This window comes from Lytechinus pictus, chromosome 5, assembly GCF_037042905.1.
Source record: "Lytechinus pictus isolate F3 Inbred chromosome 5, Lp3.0, whole genome shotgun sequence".
Classification (NCBI taxonomy): domain Eukaryota; kingdom Metazoa; phylum Echinodermata; class Echinoidea; order Temnopleuroida; family Toxopneustidae; genus Lytechinus; species Lytechinus pictus.
Window position 1 is genome coordinate 52150589 of NC_087249.1, and position 23493 is coordinate 52174081.

Below are 23493 nucleotides of genomic sequence, written 5' to 3' on the forward strand. Positions count from 1 at the left end.
CCTTTATTCCCTTTAATTTTGTTAATTTGAGCCCCCTAAATGTGCATGCGCCGGGTCAAGCTAGTGTTTATCTGGTTGCCCGAGTCGAGTTCTACAAGTTAGGATACGTGGTTACCCTGGCTAGGCCGTCGGGATATCCCTGGGGGCCCCTTGAAAAAAATACTTTTTTGAATTAAAATAATGCTCCAAATAGCCCTTTATTCCCTTTAATTTTGTTAATTTGAGCCCCCTGAATGTGCATGCGCCGGGTCAAGCTAGTGTTTATCTGGTTGCCCGAGTCGAGTTCTACAAGTTAGGATACGTGGTTACCCTGGCTAGGCCGTCGGGATATCCCTGGGGGCCCCTCGAATTTTTTTTTTCTTCAAAACTTCATGCCCTTATATTAACTGACGTTGTCCCTTTAATGTCCTCGTACTAGGGCAAGCCAGTGGATTTATGGTTGCCCAAGACGTGCTGCACCTGTTAAACCAAAGACGTGTTAAACCCCCTATTTAGCTTTCAAAACCCCTAATTTTTGAATACTGAAAATCAACCAAATTCACACGCGTTTGAATATCGAACCTGAATATCGAACCAACTTCACAGTTTGAATATCGAATATCGAATATCCAACCAACTTCCTGCCGGTTTCTACTCCGGCGGATTCAGTACCAAGAAAGGCCACTCTCTTCGGAAGATATCGTTCTTGCGCTATCGCGATATCCTTCATTCACATACGTCACGTGGTACGGTACGAGAAAACTAGTCAAAAAGCGGTAGATTTCGAGGGCACAAGAAATACGTTGCTGTTGGCCATCGCATGCTATCTGGTAACTATATGAGTGTTCAAACCATGTTTCACATAAGGAGGACAATTTATATATTTTACGAAAATTTTGTTTCTTGATTTAATTAGAGAACATTCCCGTCATACAATAACATTGTAAAGCGCTTAAAAACAAAAGCGCTATACATGTATAATTGGGGTATAATTGTAAGTATAATTAGTGTCATACTACAATACCGCCTGACCAATTTCTTCATTCATAATCATAATAATAAGCTCTTCATGTTGACAGTATAATGCCATACACGCATACAGCCATCATCCAAACAGACCTTAAACTGTCTCGATGTTTGTATTTGTCATTGTTATATTGAATATGCTGTACCGTACGAGACATGATTGTTCGTTCAGAACTTCAAGGCCAATAACTTACTTCACCCACAGGATTCCAGTAGGTGATGCAAAACTGCCCTTTTTAAAACTATGTACTCAGTTGTATTTGTTAAGATCTCTCTCTCTCTTTTTTTTTTTTTACTTCGTTTACATTTAATTTGTTGTTGTTTCATGTGTGATATATATATATATATGTACATATATATATATATATATATATATTTATATATATATATTCTAGTTACAGCCTACAGGCCTGGTATAATGAATTTAGTTTGTCATTCTCTCATTACATTAATAGGTATAGCTGGATGTTTCCCCCCTCGTGTCGGCCAGGAAGTTGTTCATAATCGAACAATAAATCTACATGGAGGTTCAGGGCGGAACCTTGCTCTTGATTTTTTTATGGAGCAACTTAACCATAAAGCTAAAGGTAAGTTTTCACTTTTCGTAATGAATGGGATAAGATCTCTCTATATCTTCAGTCATCCAATTAAGCACTGAAAATGCTTAAAATGCTTCCCTCATAGCATTGATTTAGATTAACTCAGTTGGGTCACCCTTTTATAGAATTCTTCTCGTAAACTCAGTAGTCATCCGATTAAGCACTGAAAATGCTTCCCTCATAGCATTGATTTAGATTAATCCGATTGGGCCACCCTTTTATAGGAATTCCTCTAGTAAACTAAGTCGCCAATAATTATAGGCCTACAGTTGCATGCTGCATACAATAATGATCCCTCTAAAACAATTCATTGACATCATTGTGAGTTAGAAAAGTAGTTTTGATGAGTTTTTGGTGCATTACTTTTTGTATGAATATTGAATAAATAAGACATGTATACCACGTTCCACTTCCAAATTCACATTATGGCCACCTATTCAAGTGAAATATTATTACCTTATGTACAACGTTATTGATAGCGATCATTTAGGAAATACACTTCTACCACCCAATTACTGCTTTTATAGAAGTAATAAAGCTGCTACTATGTGATAACGGTAATGATAATGAGAAAACGTTAATCTACTACAAATAATTTATCTTGCTTACCTATTCTAACTACGGTACCTCAACTTTTATTGACTTTCCACCAGCGGGGAGGGTAGATAACATATTTATCATTACTAAATGGGAGGTCTACCCTGGGCCGATGCATGATGAGTTTAATCGGATGATGAGCTAAAGAAATGAAATCAACATAACTGAAAATATTCCCCAAGTGGTATATTGGTAAAAATCTTTGTTAGCATTATACATTTTCTCTTACAGCTATATAGGGCGATGGGCCAAATGTCTATGAAAGCACACATCTACGATGTAATTTTATGATATTCTAACATAAGGATTGAATATTGCACCTTTTTTACATTTTAAAATAACTTTTAATGTTTCATGCAACAATGAAAATTATACCTGCTGACGAGGGGGAGGCTTGATTTATATTCTAATGGTGAGCATAACGTTGTTGATTTTCATGAAATTAAATTTGCATCAAATAAAATGAGTAGGTCAAATTATTTGGTTCCGTCATTTCCATATACATATGAAGCTGTGTATTATGTACCCGTTCGCTGAAATTAGGCGAAAGTATAAAAAAGTTCATAACGTTATTATTTTGTATCCAATTCTCATTAATTTTTCAGTGTTGTATTTTTCGCCATCTACTAGAATAGAAATTGTTCGGATGGAGTTTCAAGCGTCTCTCCCAAGTGCAAAACGAATTGTTAAAGGACAAGATATATATTTCCCACATTTGATGAATGTTGGGTATGACTCGGCCAGTGATCAAAGTCATACTTCATTCATGAGTCAGGCAGTAATTCTTTAGTCCCATTAAGTACATGTATCTGAAAATATTATTTTCCTTTCCAGAAATGCTAAGGCACACACACGGCGTGTACACATCAGGATCAATAGCCAGGTCTGGGAAGCTATCAGGATCAATGGGGATCAACCTTCGACAAGTTCTTCTCAGAGCAAATATGTCTTATGCAACATATTGATAGCGGTACATCGCCAAAGTCTGGAAAACCACGGTTCCAAAGGTATCAAGTCGATGTCAAAAAGTTTACTGACGAATTTGGATACCTCTTTAGGGTAGTACATGGTCGGACCATCACATGCCGTCGATATAAAGAGCTCAATACCGATCAGGCAATGGCAATGAAGAAGACACTTTGTGACTTGAACAAAAGAATTGACAATGAGGCAATTTTTGCGAATCTAAAGTTCCCTCAATTTGGCGATTAAAGGAAAATGAAATCCTTGTCTTTCTATGACCTTTGAGCACAAATCATAGGACTAACCTTTCAGCATAACTCAATAATTATTATACTTTGTAGTCATTGTAAGTTGAAGGATTTACATATTTTACTGGAAGTTTTGTGTCAATTACTCATTTTATATGAAGCTATTGTGCAAAATAGTGTCTACTGCTAGTCCCTTCATGGATTTCGTTGCACTTTGAAGGGGTACTCCGGATTGAAACAATAATCTGATAACAAAAAATTGGAGGTAAATTATTATAGCAAAACAACAAACCAATAATAATCAAAATGTGATAAAAATTTCGCCAAAGTTATCAACTTACTAAGTTTGCCTTATTTTAATAATGTATGAAAAGATCAAATATCTCCCTCAAGTTATGAAGCAACGATGGGGCTAATCCTCTAGATGAATGTTCAGTCCAAGTTTTGATATTCTTTGAGCAGTAAATGCAATAAGTTTCGTTTCATACAATAAAATGCCAAAGAAACCATGGCAAGGCTATGCCTTTTACTAAATTTCATATTCATGGACACAATAAGAAATGTTTCATGTAAAAATATTCACAAATACAATGACAGAACGTCATTTTATTATATCAGATTTTTTTCCCGGATTTAAATTCAATCACTTTATTCATATCATAACATTTTCAATTAAGAGTACCAAGAGAGTTCATTGGACGAAAAGCCATGAGTTTTGTAAAAATCCATTAAAATTATTAAGGTATGAAATAAAGAAAGTCACATATTATTTTTATGGCGATCTGCAATTTGACATGCACCATTGCCTCAAACGGCAGGCATTTTTGGCAACTCTACATTTATATGGTAATTGTCTGATAAAACGGGACTTGTCAGATGGTCTGAATTCCTTTCATGAAACCCTCCCCTTGATGTCTTGGAGGCATTGCCAACTTGAGGATCTCTAGAGCTTTGACGTCCTCAACATTCAAATGCTCAAAATGTTATTATTGTTTGTTGAATTTCCTAACACTTTCATTCATTTGATCGTATACTTTTATTTTTGTCTCTTTTTCACAAGCTTTTGGAGCATAAGATTGCTTATGTACAGTAGACGAATAAGCTGAATGGTCAGTTCGACCTGACATAGTAAAATCAGTAAGTTCTGACTTGCATGTAAAAATTAAAAAGTGGTGTAAAGAAGCAAATCTCAACATTTTTGATACAGAGATATTATTTCAAGAATTTTGTACTTGGTTAAGGATGGTATGGAAAATTAGATTAAAGATGAATGATTTGTATATCGAAAGTTTGATGATGCTGAAAATTTGACATCAGTTTTGTATACCTCCAGATATTTGATCATTTAATAGTCACTACAAACTGACATTTTTAAAGCTAATTCCTAAGCGTATTATGGATGATAGATCATGCTTTGTGAACACCCAGATATAGAAAGCCATGTCATGTACATTCACCACAGTGTGATTTGATTCGAATGACAACATGCTCAAACATAAAGTTTGAAAATATGGAATCTTTAAACGAAAATTCGATATTAAGGAGATTTTCAATTGAAAATTACACATGGGATTTGGCAACATAAATCATAATTTAATGTGTTTCAAACTTTCACAAAATGATTTCTTTTTACGTACTAAACAGAAGAGGAAACATACCGTCGCTTATTTTTTAATGCGAAATATGCTCCCTTGATAAGGAATAATGTAATAATAATGACATAGCCAAAGTATTTAAGCAAAATTCAAATGTACGTTACCATGTACTTTGGGATGGAATTGCTTTATAACCATTTTCAAAATTTTAGTTGATGAAAATGTTCATAATATTGAGAAAAATAAAAACTGAATAAACAGTATGATAACTTCCCATTGTTTTTAGTTACGTGTGTGAGGGTGGGTGTGTGTGCAGGGCGGGGTGTTCGTGTGTATGTTTGTTTAAAAAAGAGAATTCGAGAAAAGGGAAGGGAAGAGGGGTGAAGAAAGAAAAAAGTAGGGGAGAGGAAACAGAAACTAAAAATAGAAAGGAAGGGAGAGGTGGAAAAAGTAAGGGAAAAGAAAGATTTAAATAAATGAATAAGGGAGAGGGGGAAGGGAAAGAGCAAGAAATGGTGAGGGAGGGAGAGAGGAAGAAAAGAAGGGAAAACAAAATAAAGAGAATGACAGAGAGGGAGAAAGTGGGAAAGGAAGAGAGGGAGAGAGAAAGAAAGAAGTGAAGAGAGTAGGAGAAAAAAAGAGGAAAGGGAGAGGATAGAAAAGAGAGGGAGGGGAGAGATTGATGAAGGGAAGATGAAAATTTCAAGGCTTCAGATCGAAATATTAAGAATTGGAAAAAAATGGGGCTCTCATGTTTGATTTACGAAAATACTTTTAAGGTCCATAATCCCAGTTCTAGATCCAATCTATCAACAACCAAAAACATGCTCGTGCTTCGCGCTCGAATTCTGGACATAAATTCTTCATTGAAAATGTCAGTTTTCACTCGCATCAGTTATTAAGCTACAAAAATGTTACTTATGATTTCTGCTTAGATACTTTCATTTTATGTGTTGATAGGCAGATAGAGTGATTTATTTAAAAAAAAAAATTGGGTCCTGCTTTACTTTCACATTATAGGATACCCTATACATTGCTTTAAAAAATTATGTTAAGATATGTAGAGCCTATACTATAGTTTGGCTTCCATCCTTCATGTCCTTAGGAATACCCCTTTCTGCAAATGGGTTGACCAGACCAGCCTTTACCTGCCATAAAAAATATGCTCTTGTGATTTCAAATTTGATACCCCTCCACGGGCCCTCCTCTGAAATCCTGGAACTCCGCCTTGTTCAACGCTCATCACATTTTGGCAATAACACCTCCAAAAAAGTGATTGGTTCATTGATTGGTATGGCAAGTAACCAAAATATGAGTACAATTAAAGACCGGCTTGTACATGATAACCCAAGAAAGTTCGAAACTTGAAGAAAAAAGAATATCACATTGGTCTCTGCAAAAAATACAATGATGTTTAACTCCGACCACAGCGGAGAAAGAAGCAGATGAAGAAGAAGAAGGAAATACAACATACAAACCAACAAATTAATGCAACACATGCCTTTACATTTCATCATCGCTGATGGCGCTACATCATAAAATACAAGACCCTATATACAGGGCCTTGATAAAATACCGCTGAACAGCGAAAAAACAGGAAAAAAATGCTCCTTTTTTACATTTTAAAATAACTTTTAATGTTTCATGCAACAATGAAAATTATGAAAAAAAAATGAGTGCCTAGAACGCAACCAGCAGTACAAGCTTCCAATATGTAAACAAGCAAGTGTATTAAAGGGATGGTCCATAGGCTGGAGATATTTAAATCTCAATAAATAGAGTAAAATTCACAGAGCAAAATGCTGAAAATTTGATCAAAATCGGATTACAAATAACGAAGTTATTTAATTTTAAAGATTTGCATTATTCCGGTGAAATTTTGTTCTGGGCATGTTTTCATGAATATTTATTTAGTGTCAAATCCACTTGTTCTTTTGTATTTTATTACATGAAATTAGTTTTATATTCAAAATTTTCTACCAATAACTAAAACAATAGGACTGACAACTGATTAAGGACGTTCCACAGTTAAAGTGAAATCCATGTCATTTTCACCAAACTTTGCACATAGATACTTTAAACCTTAATATTCGAAATATGCAAAAATTAACATAGGTCCATGTGCTTGATTTTTTGCTATAGAGCTTCAAAGTTCACCCAAATTGATGTTCTTAAGAATTGCGCATTCAAAAGAATTTGGCATTTTTAGACCGCCCAAGATTACTACAATGAGTTTAAACCTCCATTACTCAGTCAAAATACATAAAAAAGTCATCAAATTACTCGCAAGAGAGTTAATACTTGTATCGTTAGAATGGAGAATCTGTTAATAGTGCTATTTGTTTGCAATTTTAAGTTTAACAGCACTGTCAGTTCTTAAAAATGGCGTAAAAGATAACAAAATCCCAATCTAAAAAATGTAAAATTTCAGTAACAAACTACAAACGTACAATAAATGTTGCACTTTATTCAAAATCCATGTCATTTTCACAAAAAATTGCAGAGTTGTAGAGGAAGGTATACCTAAGAGGTACAAACATTAAAAAATAGGGGTCCATGTGCTTGTTTTTAAACTATCAGCATTTTTATTCGAGCAAATGTGCTTTTTAAAACACCAAAAATGGGCCGAATGCTTAGTATCTATGTGAAGAAAAAATCAAAACCACTCTACCATTTATTCAAACTCGGGGTAATATTCGTGATTTTTGGCAGCACTGCAGAGTAAAGTATTTTGAAATTGTAGAGAATATTTTTTTGAATGGTCCATGGAATAATTCAATTTTTTAGCTTCATGAAATAACGCATCGGATCTGCAGTTAAAGTGCAGAAGATAGAAAAATCAGCTCATACCCGCAGCTAATTAATCACCTGTTCATCCGTTGTGACGTCAGCGCGCAGAGTGTAAACTATGCGCAGATCATAATGCGCACAAATATAACTGTGGAACGTCCTTAATTGCATTTTTATTTATTGCGGCAACTTATTTCATCATAATGGAGACATGTCATTTACAAATGTATGATAAACTGAAACAATGATGATTTCATATAATAACATAAGAAAAAGGAAAGTGGGGATATGACATCATCAGCCCACCTAATGAATATTCATGATGATGTGCATATATAACTGTTTTCACAAAATATTGATAAACTTTATAACTTCATTATTTGTTATCCAATTTTTATGAAATTTTCAGCATTTTGCTCTGTGAATTTTACTCTTAGATACCGGTAAATATTTTCAGCCCGGATCGACCATCCCTTTAAATTTGCTTTAAATAATCGCCCGCCCTCTCTCTACTCTAGCTATATAAATCGGTAACCCCAGCCTTCTTGGTTCGACACCAACTTTTTCAAGAAAAATCATCTAGGGGCCTACATAAATTACCAGAAAGACAAAGAGGAGATGAAATTGGCTTCATATCGTTTGGTAAGTTTCATATCTGCCAAAAGCTTATCTGATTTAAAATGTCCAATCTATTAATCTACTAATTAAAAAAAAAATCCCAAGACATCGCATGCGCGCGAGGGTCCGAGCTCGGACCCACCCATGGTTGCAATCAAGCCCCCGAAGCTACCGCGCCGTGCTAACCCAGGCCCAGGCCCAGGGAGCTCCGGTCCGCGAAGCGGGCCGGAGCCCACTCGGCCCACTTACCGATCGATATGAAGTCCATATGATATTTGGTGACTTATTTGAGCACTCTCTCTGTCCCCCTCTGGCTCTGTTCCTCATCTTTTCTTGCTCTTGACGTCGCGCGCCGCCTGCAGAACATCAACACCAACATGACCAATTTTTGGCCTAAAGATTCATATCAAACAAAGACACGATAACTTATCGTGTCTTTGATACGATTAAAAATATAAATCGCGCTAGACAGCTGGCAGCCGTCTGTTTCGAGGAGTTTTTAACATTAAAAAAAAAAAATTCTCCTTGTACACAGACGGCTCGCTATCGTGCAGCCACCATTAGGGGACTTACAATGCAAAATCCCCCCGTCGGGGCTCTTCAATTTTTGTCTTTAGTTTAAATGAATCAAACTTTTGAAAATTAACGCGACCGAAATGCAAATTAATATTCCCTCTTGGCATTAATTGCCCAAAAACAGGGAAAATCAAGTTAAAAGGAACAAAAACAGTGACTTACCTCTGCTGTCGCGCAACTTCACTGCCCTGTTTTATCCGAACTTAATACACATAAACATATGGCCATTGAAATTGAGTCCCCTGTACAGATCGCGCTAGAACTTCGGTCTCTGTATTTGGTGAGTGAAGCCAACGGAGTTCAGCTGAACAACCAACATAACAGAGACCGAAGCTTTTGGTCTAAAATCGCGCGCCATCTTAGACTAGGCACATTATTTTTATATCTACACGCAAATCATTATGCGGTGAAGTGTCAAATCTTTTTTTATATAGACTTTGGTAGACCGTATTTATTGACAAACGAACAAAGCTTGTACTGCTGGTTTCGTTCAAGGTACGTAGATATTTCAATTTTTTTTATTAGTCCTCGTTTTAAATTATTTGCAAAAAAAGTGTTGTCAATAATCTTGAAATATGTTTCTGAAGGTATTTCATTTATAGGTGCCCATAATTAACCAAGTAATCATAAGAATTGCACATTCAAAGAATTTTGACACAGTTATAAAATTAGCTGAATCAAGGTTGTGATATTTATTAGCGCCACCATCTGGCTTCCTTTTATTTCCGAAGAAGAGACATGCGAAGTCACTTTCCAGGCCGAGGTGAGCGAAATTGCTCTTTTTGTACAATTTTATAGATTTAATATCAAAATTTCTATTGTATGGCTACTCACCAGAAAGAGCCCCTGTGAGTAGCGAGAAGGAGTTTTGACAAATATTACTTCTGCAATTAGGTGATGTTTGCCGACTTAGAAATCCAGGGCCAAACGCGGTTCGGTGTACAAGGTCAGTATAGCATACTAACCTCGTACTACTAGTGTGAGCGGCCGGAGCCCAGGAATCGTCCGTGTAATACTAGGCAGACATGGGTAGAATGGGGTCACAATGGCACTCCAAATAAAAGGGGAAAAAATAAATTATGCACTTACCTCGATTGTATGGATGAAGGTATATCGTGACACAGAATCCTGACATCGAGGCACAAATTGGACCCTCAAAAAAAGGAAAAGTTAGACCTCCATGTCGCGTTCGTCCTCTGTATCGATCGCCACGATCCGCCATTTTATTTATTTTCAATTTTGAAAGAAGGAGAACGAACAAGACAGAACTTGTCCTTTTTTATAATTGCACAAACTGTGCTTTTATACTGCTTTTCTATCTATACAAAACTAGGCTTTTGTCTTGTTAAGAACAAAATGTTTGCTCGCTTGCTGCTGTTTATAAAATTTTGGTCCTTTTTTCATCATGGTGTTGACCATCCCGGAAAAAAGTTGGGAATTGTGCGATCAGAGAAGGATTTTCAATTTCTAAATGTTGGCAGGTATGTGAGAGGCCAGACTGAAAGAGTCCCAAAAGAGAATATTTCCTTTAAAATGATACATGTTCTTGCTTTGGTGCAGTTGGGTCCATTGCTGCTCCCCTATCATGAGGTTAATTGTGGGACGAGATGACTGTCGGTAATGACTTGTGGGTGTTTTAGATAAATTTACAAACTACTTTACAGACGACTGGTGACCCTTCTTGGGAACTAAATCAATACCATTGGAAATTGGGGCCCGTCTTACAAAGAGTTATGTTTGATCCGATCAATCATAACTCTATGGAAATCCATCAATGTCATAATTTTTTGTACGAAAAATTTGCACAATTTGCAAACAATGAATACTTTGAACAAACATGCATAATAGATGTTGACGTTGCTGGCCGTCCATAGTTACGATTGATCGGATCAATCGTAACTCTTCGTAAGACGGGGCCCTGGTGTGTATCACCATAAGAAAGGATCACCAGTTGTTTGTAAAAAATCGTTTGTACTTGTAATTTACGAACAACTTTATGAAACACCCACATGGTTATGTAGAAAACTTCGTTATTGAAAAATCTCTAACAAATAGAAGTGACAACCCACCGCCACCCTCTTTAGTTTGAATGATTTGCCTTATTTTGATTTTAATCATATTTTTCCCCCTTTATTTGTGTGTAGCCTATAATATATATACATGTATTGTATAGTAAAGTTTGTCCTGTGAAAAAAATAATTTCCTTTGTGGACAATAAAGTTATTCTATTCTATGCTATTCTATTCTAATCACTCTCATCTTTTCTATTGTTCTTCATATAGATTCATGGTCTCTTGGACTAGGCTTTTATTTGAGTGAAACTAAGGAGACGATGGGGGGTGTTTGCGGCCCTTGTCGATTCACCAGCAACGGAATCAGGATCTCTTTACCAGCAGCTGTCACTATCACATCTTGGATCATCATCCTTGGATTCATGTTGAGTATATTATGTGCTGTACTCATCAACTTTGAAGATACAACCGAAACACATTGTCATGTGAGTAAAAAAATCCATATTTTATTGTTCAAAATGAAATCTGAAATAGAAATACTCAGGAAATTCCTTCTTGCCCAACTGATTGTGGGCTCTGCAGCCACTTTGCAGCCCGAGATCGACGTAGCTCTATCCCTTAAATTATTGAACGCCAAACAGGGTAGCAGCAAGTCCCATCTTTTAACGTCTTGTGGTCTGACGAGGCCGGGGCTTGAACTCCTGACCTCCCGGTTGACCTCTACCAACTGAGCCAACACACCGGTATAGATAGTAGGGCCCGTATTCTTAACTCGTGTTTAATTTAAACTCTGGATTAAAGTTGTGGTTTAATTATGAATAGCAGTACAAGTTCAATTTATTATATCATTCATATGACTGGGAATAGTTCTCTTAATCATCAAAACCTGAGCAAGTAAATATGGGAAACATAAATTTAAATGCAATTTTGACATTTAAATTATATGTTACCCTCGTATAGATAATGACCTAAGTTGAACCAGACTTCAGAAAATGGGCCAAGGTGTTTTGATTTAAAGCTCTTCATAAATGGATTCATATTATGGATTGAATAGTTATTCATATTATGTTTGAATAGTTACTGCTGGATGAATGAATGAATTAAAGGATGGTTGGCTATTAGAAAAAATTGTACAACTTAGTACATGGATACATGCGTATCAGGACATCTACCCCCTGGACAATCACCCCCAGACAATTACCCCTGGACAATTACCCGCCGAGGACAATACCCCCGGACAATTGCCCCGGAAAATTACCCTCGAGGACAATTACCCCCTGGACAATCACCCCCAGACGGCCAAGACTTACAGTGGGTCCTGCTTGATTCTAACATCGATGCCGGAATAGAGGGGGAGTAATATTCTGGGGATAATTTTAATTGTTCGGGAGGGGGGGTAATTGTCCTCGGGGGGGGGGGGGGGTAGTTGCCTCAGGGGGTAATTGTCCAGGGTGTAGTTGTCTGGGTAGGAGTGATTGTCCGAGGGTAATTTTCCTAGAACCGGATACATAATACTGTTAAAAAAGAAAGAAATGGAAGAGTGATGATGGTCCATTTAAATTGGTTCATAGATTAATAAGGCTGTATTTATGCTTCCACTCTTCAGGCCAGAATCAGCGTTTCCATACGTGATTAGTTCAAAACGCAGTTGCATCCATGCTTTCATTTAAACGACGTTTCAAAACGCCGATCGGAAACTCACAAAAAGGTGCGTTTGTAAATGTTGTTTGACCAGAATCAGGCTTTCTGGGGAAGTATAAACAGAACCATGATCGTAAACGTGTTTAAATGACGTCATTTGGTTCATGCTTCCGGTGAGATGAAATTCCGCGGGCAAATACAGTCGCATTGCTCCATGGTCGCATGTTACCTCCACGTAATAACAACACTCAGAAACAAAAAATCGAAATAAAGGCACGCCCAATTTGACCTTGCTTTCCAGCTGGAGATCGTAATTTCGCCTCTGAAAAGTTAAGAATAAACAGCACTCCCAGAACCATGTTTACGATCAGCGTTTTGAATTGACGTTTGAAAACGCTGATTCTGTTCTCGCAATGGAAGCATAAATATACCCTAAGTCAATCACAGGAAAATTGAATGAATTCGAGGTGACGATTAGATTAGATTTTATTTGAAATTCCAAAATTTGAAAATCCTAAATGTATGAGTAATATGTTCTTTAAGAATATGACTTAAGGGCAAGTCCAAGAAAAGGTCACCCTTGAAGGCGAAATTTCATCTTTAATTTAAGAAGTTATCTTTGGTGGGGTAAGAAAGCCCAAATGTTGAATCTTAAAATTTAATTAAAGAAAATTTGATAATATGCATATTTATGCTAATTTGGGGCACCTAATTTGCATAATTGGTAAAATGGGCATTACCTATGCCAAAATCAAAACAAAACTTGTGAGATCTAGTCATAGACTGGGACATGGACCCCCTAACATCTTATTACTTTTTGGGGAATAAAGTGGTGTCATCTATATGCAAATTAGGTCTTGTCCAAGGATGGAATGCCCCATACGTAACATTTTGAGGATGTTTTTTTTTAAGTTATAGGTTTCTCATAATAAAATATGTGTATTGTTGCATATCTGGGAAGTTCTAATTTGTATGAAAATATTATACCACAAAAAGTTTCAAAAATATACGGTAGTTTACTTTTTAATTAAAAGTTAATTAAAAAATTGTTACGTATGGGACAACATGTTACGTAAACATGGGACATTTACATACAATGTCAATGGGGAGATTTGTGTACAAAGTGAATGGAGAAAAACAAATTTCAAGAGTACTCTAAAAAGTGATTATTTACCTTTTCTTTAGTTTTTAAACACTGATTTGTTATGAATACTGATTACCGTAAGTAACGGACTATAAACCGCACCCCCAACTTTGGACTAAAAATGAATAAGGGTCTCCTCCCCTAGGCTACATGTACCCCTCCCCCGAATCTCATGCAGCCATGTAGTTTTATTGATTTCTATTCTGGTCAGTGCAAGCAATGCTTGTTCATATCTGTCGGATTTCAATTCTCTTCATAATTTGTTTAATCATTTTCTTTGCTAATTTCTTTTATAAGCTGTCAACAAAAAATAAACTCCAGCTTCTAAACTGAAACTGAACTATTTGTAAATTAGAAAAAAACACCACAGTTTTAGTAGATCCATGCAACATTGATCAGAACTGTCAAATTTCACTTTTCATCTTTACTTGTAAACCAAAAACAAAATTGTATCACACATCCACGCTACTAACAGGTATAAAAACCAGGAATTTACTTTTAGCGAGGCAATGCTCAAAAGAATCCTAGAAACTAAAAAAGGGACCCTGGAAATCCCCTTCATCACATAACATTGTTAAGCTTTAAAAATGTTGCAGAATTAGGCAATAGGTTGGGAAAAGTACCCCCTACCCCCCCCCCCCCCCCCGAAAACCAAACAAAAAATTGTCTGATACAAACAATTAGGTACTTGGTAAGTGCATGTACAAAACAATTTCATAGTAATTTTTTTTGCACGATGGGAATGCAACTTCCTTCATAATTTCGTATAGTATTCCTTGTGAACTATACCTTTTAAAAGTCAATAGCAAGCTCCTTCTGGTGTGACTTGACTTAAATTACAAGTATACAATATTTCTTCACCATAAAATTGACCACATATTTGCATTTCAATATTGGTATCCAACGTTTTATCATGGTAACTGACATTACATCTCGGTAACTGACATTGCATTTTCCACTTGGTAACTGACATTACATATATTTAATGGTACCCTATGGCTTCATTGTTAATTGGTAATCTTTAATTTTGGTGTAGAAGGGAGGGGTGTATACATACTTCATCAATGTTTTTTTATCAGATGAATGAATTACTGGTGTCTCTTTCTGTGGGATTTTAAAAAGTGTTATAATAGCAAGCTAAATCACAGGCGAAAACATCATGATCAAACCTGGGGTGGTATTCTGAGATCCATTTTATCTCAGATAAAATAAAATATTTTATCTCCGTTAAAATCAGTGAGATAAAATACCCTTAAAATCTCTCCGAATTGGTATTCTGAGAACAATTTTATCTTCATTTTATCTCTGTAAGACACACCTATTTTGTAATCAATATCCACGCTTTTATAGCTCTCTCATATCACTCAACCAATGGAAATCCATTCCGCTAGGAGGTGTGGCGAAGAGGTGAGATTGCGTCAATTTATTGACTTCAATACGCTTGCACTATACGCTTGCGCGTCTTTACAGAGATTTCTTTTTAACAAAAATGGCAATACTCTCATCTTTTTTTCGAAGTCTATATCGCATCTTTTCAAGCATCATTTCAAAGACAATATTAGTCAAGAAAAGTCTTATGAAATGCTTCCTGATTGTACAGGAATAACTTTAAGGTGTTGTTCTCAATGAATATATAATTTTTCTTAATTTTCATGCCAACATTTGGAGTTAATTCACTTAAAAATATTGACGAAATCAACGTCGCGGAGATAAAATAGCCCCTACCCTCTTTTAAGTTTATTTTATTTTTTCTTCAAAGTAACTTGGGCGCAAGCACATCACCCGCGTTGCAATGGCCAGATACGCGATGGGTATGTCTATGCAGCCACTGCTCTGTTGCGTATCATCATAGATACGCAAGATAAAATTTATACGCAAGATAAAATTGTAAATTTAATCTGAGAGATAAAATGTCATCTCAGAATACCAATTTCATTTTAAGAGATAAAATAAAATATTTTAAAGATAAAATGACCTCAGGGTAATAGTGTATCACTGAAGATCCTGCATGACTTTCAGGTCACATGACTGAGGTCAAAGGTCATTTAGGGTCAATGAACTTAGACCATGTTGGGGGAATCAATATCGAAATCTTAACCAAAGTTTTTGAAATGTCATCATAACTTAACAAGTTTATAGACCTAGTTTATGAAACGTAGACATAAGGGTAATACTGTAGTGTATCACTTAAGATCCTGCCTGAGTTTCAGGTCACATGACCAAGGTCAAAGGTCATTTAGGGTCAACAAACTTTGATAATGTTTGGGGTATTTGTGGAATTGTCATCATAACTTTAAAAGGTTATGGATCTCGTTCATGAAACTTGGACATAAGGGTAATCAAGTGTGAATTATTGTTTTGCACACATAGGTCACATGATCATGGTCAAAGGTCATTTTGGGTCAATGGACATAGTATTTCATTATCATATCGGTGTTTTATTTTGTGAATAATTATTCAATAGCTGTTTACAAAGTTAGCACTGCTGCTATATCGAATTGTGTATAAATGCAGGTGACACTGCCAGAGGCGTTCCACTTGTTTATTAGACCATCTGTGTGCATGCTACCAGTCAATTTTGCACAAATCCTTGTCCACTATACATGTAATATCAACACCCAAGCCTGTAGCAGTTAAGCATATTATTGTGAACTGTTTTCATAATCTGCCTCTGATAATAGCTCAAATGCTCCCATAGTCATAGACTTGGTCAAAGTCTTAACGATTTGTTTTTTTTAATAACGTTCTCTGTTATCTCTCACAGGTTGCAAACTTCCTTCCTTCCTTCAGCGCAGCCATCGCAACAGCGCCCTCATCATATATATGGCGGCTGGCAGTGACACTGAGTTCAACGCAAAGAGTGACCGCTGTCTTTGGTCACTACTCTCTCTTCTCAAGCCTTCCTGATTCCACTGGATTATATAAGTTTCTATGCCAGCTCTGTGCGGCCTTAGAGATGACCGAGAATCTAGCCCTCATAGGGCTCACGTGTGTATCATCACGAGAGTTATACGGTAGGTAGACTTCTCAGATCGAGGTGTATATACATAAATACATGTATATTGAAAATTGTCTATTAAGGCCACCCTAGAGAAAAGTGACCACTGGGGACACAAAGCCTTTATCTATAAAGAGGCTCTATAACACATATTCATTTCAAATGGGAGTCAAATTTGGTGGCCACTTAAGACAGGCTTTCACTGTAGACAGATGGCTGCTATAGACGGGTCAATATACGACTAAAAATACCCTTACCCGGAACAAATTGCAACAAATGATTTTTAAACGGCTTGTACTATTTGACCTCAGGAATAACATACTAAAAATCTACCAAAATCCGCATCCGGGTAAATGGTTATTTTTAAGATGGCGTCCAAGATGGCCGCCATTCACTGAAAATGGATACAACTGACTCATTATCCACCCTAGAATCCTATTTCGATTCATACTCCACGGTCTAGGAGGTAAAAAAATTGTTGATACAGGCTAGAGTGAATTTTAAGCCGTCCAGGCAAATCTAAAATGGCTGCCGTAGGCTGAAAATCCACCATTCATCTAAGTGGCTTTAATTTGGTTTTTATTCAATGGTTTTAAGGATGAAGTACTGTAGTACATTGGAACAAGTAACAAGGACAGCCAGAGGTCTGGTGTGTCAAAAACTCCAAGATGGTGTCCAAAAGTCCAAGATGGCTTCCAAATATGGAGTTTAAAATGGCTGTTGATCAGGGTTGTTTGATTTAAATCATGTCGATTTAAATCATGATTTAAATCACTTGATTTTTTTCAAAAAAATCACTGATTTAAATCAACTTTTATGAAAAAAATTAGTTTTCTCTATTTTCTCTTCTTCTTAACAGATACTTTCAATGTAATCATTTTCATTTCTGTTCCACATGCTTTAGAGATACTTTAAAAGAATGATACACCCTCATGGAGTCTGATTTAACACCACTGTTTTATTTTCAAATTGTAAAACAAGCAAAACTGATGAAAACAACAAGTTTCTAACGAAGTAATGATAAATAACTCTCTGTATGTACACCAAACTGTTAAATCTTCAGTAAAATAATATATAAAATCTACAAAGGTGCTCAAAGTCCACAACTTGGATACTTTTACAAAACAGCTGAACTACTTGTATGTACCTCCTTCTTGTTACTATTAATACCCATTCTTTCAATTACTTAAGTTGAAGGCATATGTGTACATTTGATAAGAATTACATGTATATTTGCATGCCTTTAATAATGTCAATTTTGTTGGAAATTCTCAAGTTCTTTGAGTACTTCATGCATTGGAGTAACACTTCGGATGTTTTGAACTGACTGATATAAAAATTTCAAGAGTTTAAATGTATACATAATACATAACATTACTTGGGCTTCCATACAATGTCCCTCTCTATAATGCAAATAAATAAAAAAATAATTAAAAAAAATTACCTGTATATAAGTGGATTATTGCGTCAAATAGTACAATACACAATGTTCAAAAGACTACTTGACCACTATTATTGGTGTAAAACAGTTTAAATATAGTTCAAAACTTGTTAAGTGTGACCATTATTTTTCGTTGGAAAAAAATCAAAAAAATCTGATTTAAATCATAAAAATCCGATTTAAATCATAAAAATCCGATTTTTTTGATTTTTTTTTAAAAATAAAAAAAAATCAACAACCCTGCTGTTGATAATTAAAATGGACATAGCTAATTTCATATCCACCTGGGATATAATGATTTTGGTGTCTAGACCATGTTTTCAATGGTCAAATAAGACATTGGGACAAGGACAGTCAGTGGTCCAGTATGTTAAAAAATCGAAGATGGCTTCCAAAAATGGAGTCTAAAATTGTTGTTGCTACTAAAAAAACCCGACAAGGTTTGCTCAATATCCAGAAATATGATGTTTGTGTCTATACCATGGTTAAATGGGTCAAATAATACATTGGGGCATGTTACAAGGAAAGTTAGTGGTCTGGTATGTGCAAAAATCCGCGATGGATTCCCAAAATTATTTCTGAAATGGCTGCTAATACTTAAAGCGGACATAGCTCATTTCATTTTGGCCTGGGAGATGTGATTTTGATGTCTAAACCACTGGTTTCAAGGGTCAATTAATACATCAGGGCAAGTTACAAGGACAGTCAGTGGCCTGGTATTTCAAAAATCTATGTTGGCTTCCAAAAATTCATTGAAATTGACTGCTGTTACTCAAAGCGGCCATAGTTTATTTCATATCGGCCTGGGAGATGCAATTTCGGTGTCTAAACCACTGGTTTCAAGGGTCAAAATAATACATTAGGACAAGTTTTAAGGACATCCAGTGGTCTAGTATGACCAAAAATCCAATATGGCTTAAAAAAATGATTCTAAAATGGCCGCTGATACTTAAAAGTGGCTTAGCTCATTTTATATCCGCCTGTGAGATATAATTTTGGTGTCAAAAATATGGTTTCAAGGGTCAAATGATATATTAGGACAAGTTACAATGACAGTCAGTGGTCTAATACATGTATGTCAAAAATTCCAAGATGGCTCCCCAAAAAAGGAGTAAAAAATGTCTGATGTTACTTATAAAAGGACATAGCTTGTTCAATATCTGTCTGGGGTATATGAGTTTGGTGTCTAAACCATGGTTTAAAGGGGCAAGTAATACACTAGGGTAAGTTACGAGACCAGGCAGTTGTCTATATGTTAAAAAATCCATGGTGACTTCAAAATAATGGGGTGTAAATTGACTGTTGTTACTTAAAAGTATACATCGTGTATTATAAGTACACAGTCTTGGAGGTATGATTTTGGTGTATACACTAGAGTTTAAAGGGTCAAGTAATATATTGGGTTAAGTTGAAAGGACAGTCAGGTGTCAGGTATGTCCAAAAATTGAAGATGGCTTTAAAAATTGGGGTTTTAAATGACTGTTGTTACTTGGGGATATTATTTTGGTGTCTACACTAGGGTTTCAAGGGTCAAAAAATATTTTGGGACTGGTTACCATAATATGCAGTTATCCATTTTGCCGTAAAATCTAGTTGGCTTCAAAAAATGGGTTCCACAGTGACTGCTTTTACTTAAATATGGACATAGTTCAAACAATATCCACCTGTGAGAAATAATCTTGGTGCCTACACTTAAATGCATGGGGATAAGTTATCATATTGTTTCATGTAGTGCTGTAGCCGAACTGCCGAACCGAACGGAAGTCCGCCGAACTTGGCACTTCCGAACCGAACCGAACACAAAGGCCTGGTTCGGTGGTTCGGTAAAAAAAAAATTAGGCACATTTGTTTTATTATGTAATGTGAATAATAGCGGGGACTACATATATTTAAATATAAAATGAAAAAAAAAAATAGGTTAGTGATTGTGCACAATAAGAATTCCACACAAAATATTTTTTAAATCCACTATTTAAGCTCCCATCTTGTCTTTGATTGAATTGTTATCAATTTAAGAATGTTTTATTAACATGAATATATTTTTTCCTTCATTAAATGAGAGGACATTTGAAGCTAAACTCGGTATAAAAGTGTGGTTGAATTACGTAATGTCGTAATCGATCGTGATCGTAATCGGACCTAATTGTTTTCTATTTACTTAAGAAAAAGGACAAGACATAAATTCATTCCTCGTAAATGACAAAGTATGACAGCTTTGGTCTCGTCTTTGATTGAATTTTTATCAGTCTCAATTTTTTTATTACCATGAATTTATTTATTTTTCTCATAAAATGTGGGGACATTTTAAGCTAAACTCTGTGAAAAAGTGTAGTTGATCGGGCGTACATGTAATTGTTTTGTATTTAATAATAGAAAAAAAACTGACATAAATTCATTCCTTGTGACTGACAAAGTAATGGTAAAGTATGTATATTTCACCTTCTGAAATATACATATCAATATTAAAGATAAATAAATAAGAGATGAAGGAATGAGGTTAGAAAAAACAGAAAATATAAAAATTCAAAGCAAGTCAACGCATGTTCCCTGATCGTGAACCGGAAATGGTTGATAAGGAAAGTTGAAACAGGAAGTCCAAACAACCTGCTCTCAGTTGCTATTATGCTGGTAAAATTCATATTCCGAATTTGAAATGTTTTTCCATTGTCAATATTTTCTAAAAATTGGTTTAATCTGGTCATTTACTGAAAATGAAATGATAAATTTTCAGTTCCGTCTTGGTTCTGACGATCAATGCCGAGTGATTTCATAAATTAAAAATACAAATTAAAAAACTAAAATACACAGTACAGTCCCATGTACTCATTTTCGTGTTGGAAATATGTTTGAAGTCACTCTAGTGTCGATCTTTCGGGACCAAGAATGGACTGATATTTTATCTTTTTAAAGTAATTGATTGACCAGATTTAACCACTTTTCAGAAAATAGGGACTTTCTAAAAGATTTCATATTCTTTGGAATGTGAATTTTTACCAGTATGATAACAGTTGAGTGGAGGTTGTTTGTCTACTGTTCCGACATTCCCGATCAACACTTTCCAATCAGAGAAGCTGCGTTTGCAATGGCATTGTAATCGATCATGATCATATCTACATGGAATAATCAATGAACAAAAAAATATTCTGTTCTTTGTAATTCTGTTTCTGTCCTTATTCTCTCGTTTTCAATATTATTTTCTTTGTTTTTTTTATTCAATTTAAAAATGAAAGTAGAAATGACTCTTATTTTTGGTTTCAAGATTGAAATAAATAAAAGAAAGTTATGCAGCAATTTTTATAACCATTCTTTTTAGAAACAAAATTTATTATAAATATACAACAGAATTTTATTATGATAAATTGTCCAAGAGTTGGCAATCCATAGATTTAAATGTTGATAATTTACTTGCGCATTTATTCCCGAACCCCGAACCGAACCAAAGTTCAGAAAAATTTGCCGAACCGAAGAGAACCCGAACATGCCGCCTGACTTGCAGCACTAGTTTCATGAGTTGGTAACAGCCTCATTTTGATGAAATTTTAGAATCCACCATGGATTTTTTTAACATAATGTAATATAAACCATCCTTGTTATTTGTCCGAATGAATTATTTGACCCTTCTTACCGCAATGTAGACACTAACATTATTTCTTACAGATAGATATTGTAGAACTCTGACCATTATTGAGTTATATGAGTCGTTTTAGATGCCTTTTTAAAAAACCCTCTTGGATATTTAGGCACACTGGACAACTGCATATCAATGTAACCAATCCAAATGTATCATTTTAACCATGAAACCATAGTGGGGACACAGAAATCACATCTCCTTGGTGGATTTTAAATGAACTATGTCAATTTTTAAGTAACAGCAGTCATTTTAGATTCCGATTTTTGGAAGCCATCTTGGATTTTCGATATACTGGACCACTGACTGTCCTTGGTACTAATTTTCTGACTTTTAAAACCGTGGTATAGACATCAAGATCATAATGCCCTTGACGGATAATAAAATGAACTATGTCCATTTGTAAATATCAGCGGCTAATTTATATTATTTTTTTAAGCCACCGTGGACTTGACCATCCACCGTCCTTGTAACTTATCCCAATGTATTATTGACCCATTTAACCATGGTATAGGCACACAAATCATATTCCCGGATATAGTCGATTTGACATTTTCCGAACCTAGAAATGTTCTTTCCGATGAAGTTTTTTCTTGATTTGTGTTCCTATGGGGTCCTAGAACAAATTCAGCTTGGTTGCCCAAAGTTGCCGTTTGGGCAATTTCGCTAATTTGCATAAAACCAAAATGGCCGCCAGATGCCATCTTGAAAACTTAACTTTTGAACCCCTTTCCACAAAATGATGAGTAATGACTCGTTTTAGGGGTTTAGAGATGTGTAGAACCGATTTCTGGAATCGTTTTTGCAATATAAGGTCATCTTCAGGTCAAATCCAAGATGGCCACCAGATGCCATCTTGAAAAATTAAAGTTGAACCCCTTGCCCCAGAATGATGAGTAATACCTTTGTTTAGGGGTTTTTGGGTGTGTAGAATCCATTTATGCTGTCTATTTTGCTATATAATGTCATCTTCAGGTCAAATCCAAGATGGCCGCCATATGACGCCATCTTGAAAAATCAATTTTTTAACCCTTTGCCCCAGAATCCTGAATAATAACTCTATTCATGAGTCATTTGGTATGTTGATTCAATTTATGCTGTAATTTTGCCTAAAAGGATAATCTTCAGATCAAATCCATGATGGCCGCCAACAGCGATCTTGAAAGAAATTACTTTCAGAGGCTTATGCATGTAAGAGCTAATGTAAAGGGATTTCAGTAAGAATACCCATTTCTTGTATTCTCAATTTTTAGTATAAGGGGAAGTCACATCTGAGATGTCAGTTTTCGACATTAACTGCTCACCTTAGAATGAATCCTCTTTAGGTTTGGGCTATGATCCATTTCGCGTGCATATTTATTGTTTTTAATGTCCATCCATACTTTTTTACTGAGGCTTTAGAGTCTTATTTGAATTTGAAAGTGTTTTCTCAATATTTTTTTCTAAATCAATGTGTCCAATGATTGGTAGGCATCAGTTCCCCTTAAAACACGATGGTGTAGCGCTAGGTCTTACAATTTCGAGAGTGACTGTAGAGCTCCACCCTAGAGTGGCAGTATCTATAGCAAATTTGTACAGATGAAGGAGGATGGCGCTGAGACAGGTTTAGATAGAGATGCTGCCCTAGCCTTCCTCCTA

General features: G+C 35.6%; 1 protein-coding gene and 1 long non-coding RNA gene across 2 annotated transcripts in view; both read left to right on the plus strand.

Moving 5' to 3' along the window:
* The first annotated feature begins 695 nt into the window (after positions 1-695).
* On the plus strand, positions 696-5274 carry LOC135154066 (uncharacterized). Its single transcript, XR_010293509.1, has 3 exons — positions 696-809; positions 1461-1592; positions 3036-5274. It is a non-coding gene; the product is annotated as an uncharacterized LOC135154066 (long non-coding RNA).
* Positions 5275-8304: 3030 nt separating this feature from the next.
* The window catches only part of LOC129261285 (post-GPI attachment to proteins factor 2-like), a 34413-nt gene continuing 19224 nt past the window's right edge, over positions 8305-23493 (plus strand). Inside the window, exons 1-3 of the mRNA XM_064099228.1 lie at positions 8305-8439; positions 11274-11488; positions 16553-16802. Of these exons, the coding sequence (XP_063955298.1) occupies positions 11324-11488; positions 16553-16802 (415 nt within the window). The 5' untranslated portion in view covers positions 8305-8439; positions 11274-11323. The remainder of the gene's footprint in view (positions 8440-11273; positions 11489-16552; positions 16803-23493) is intronic.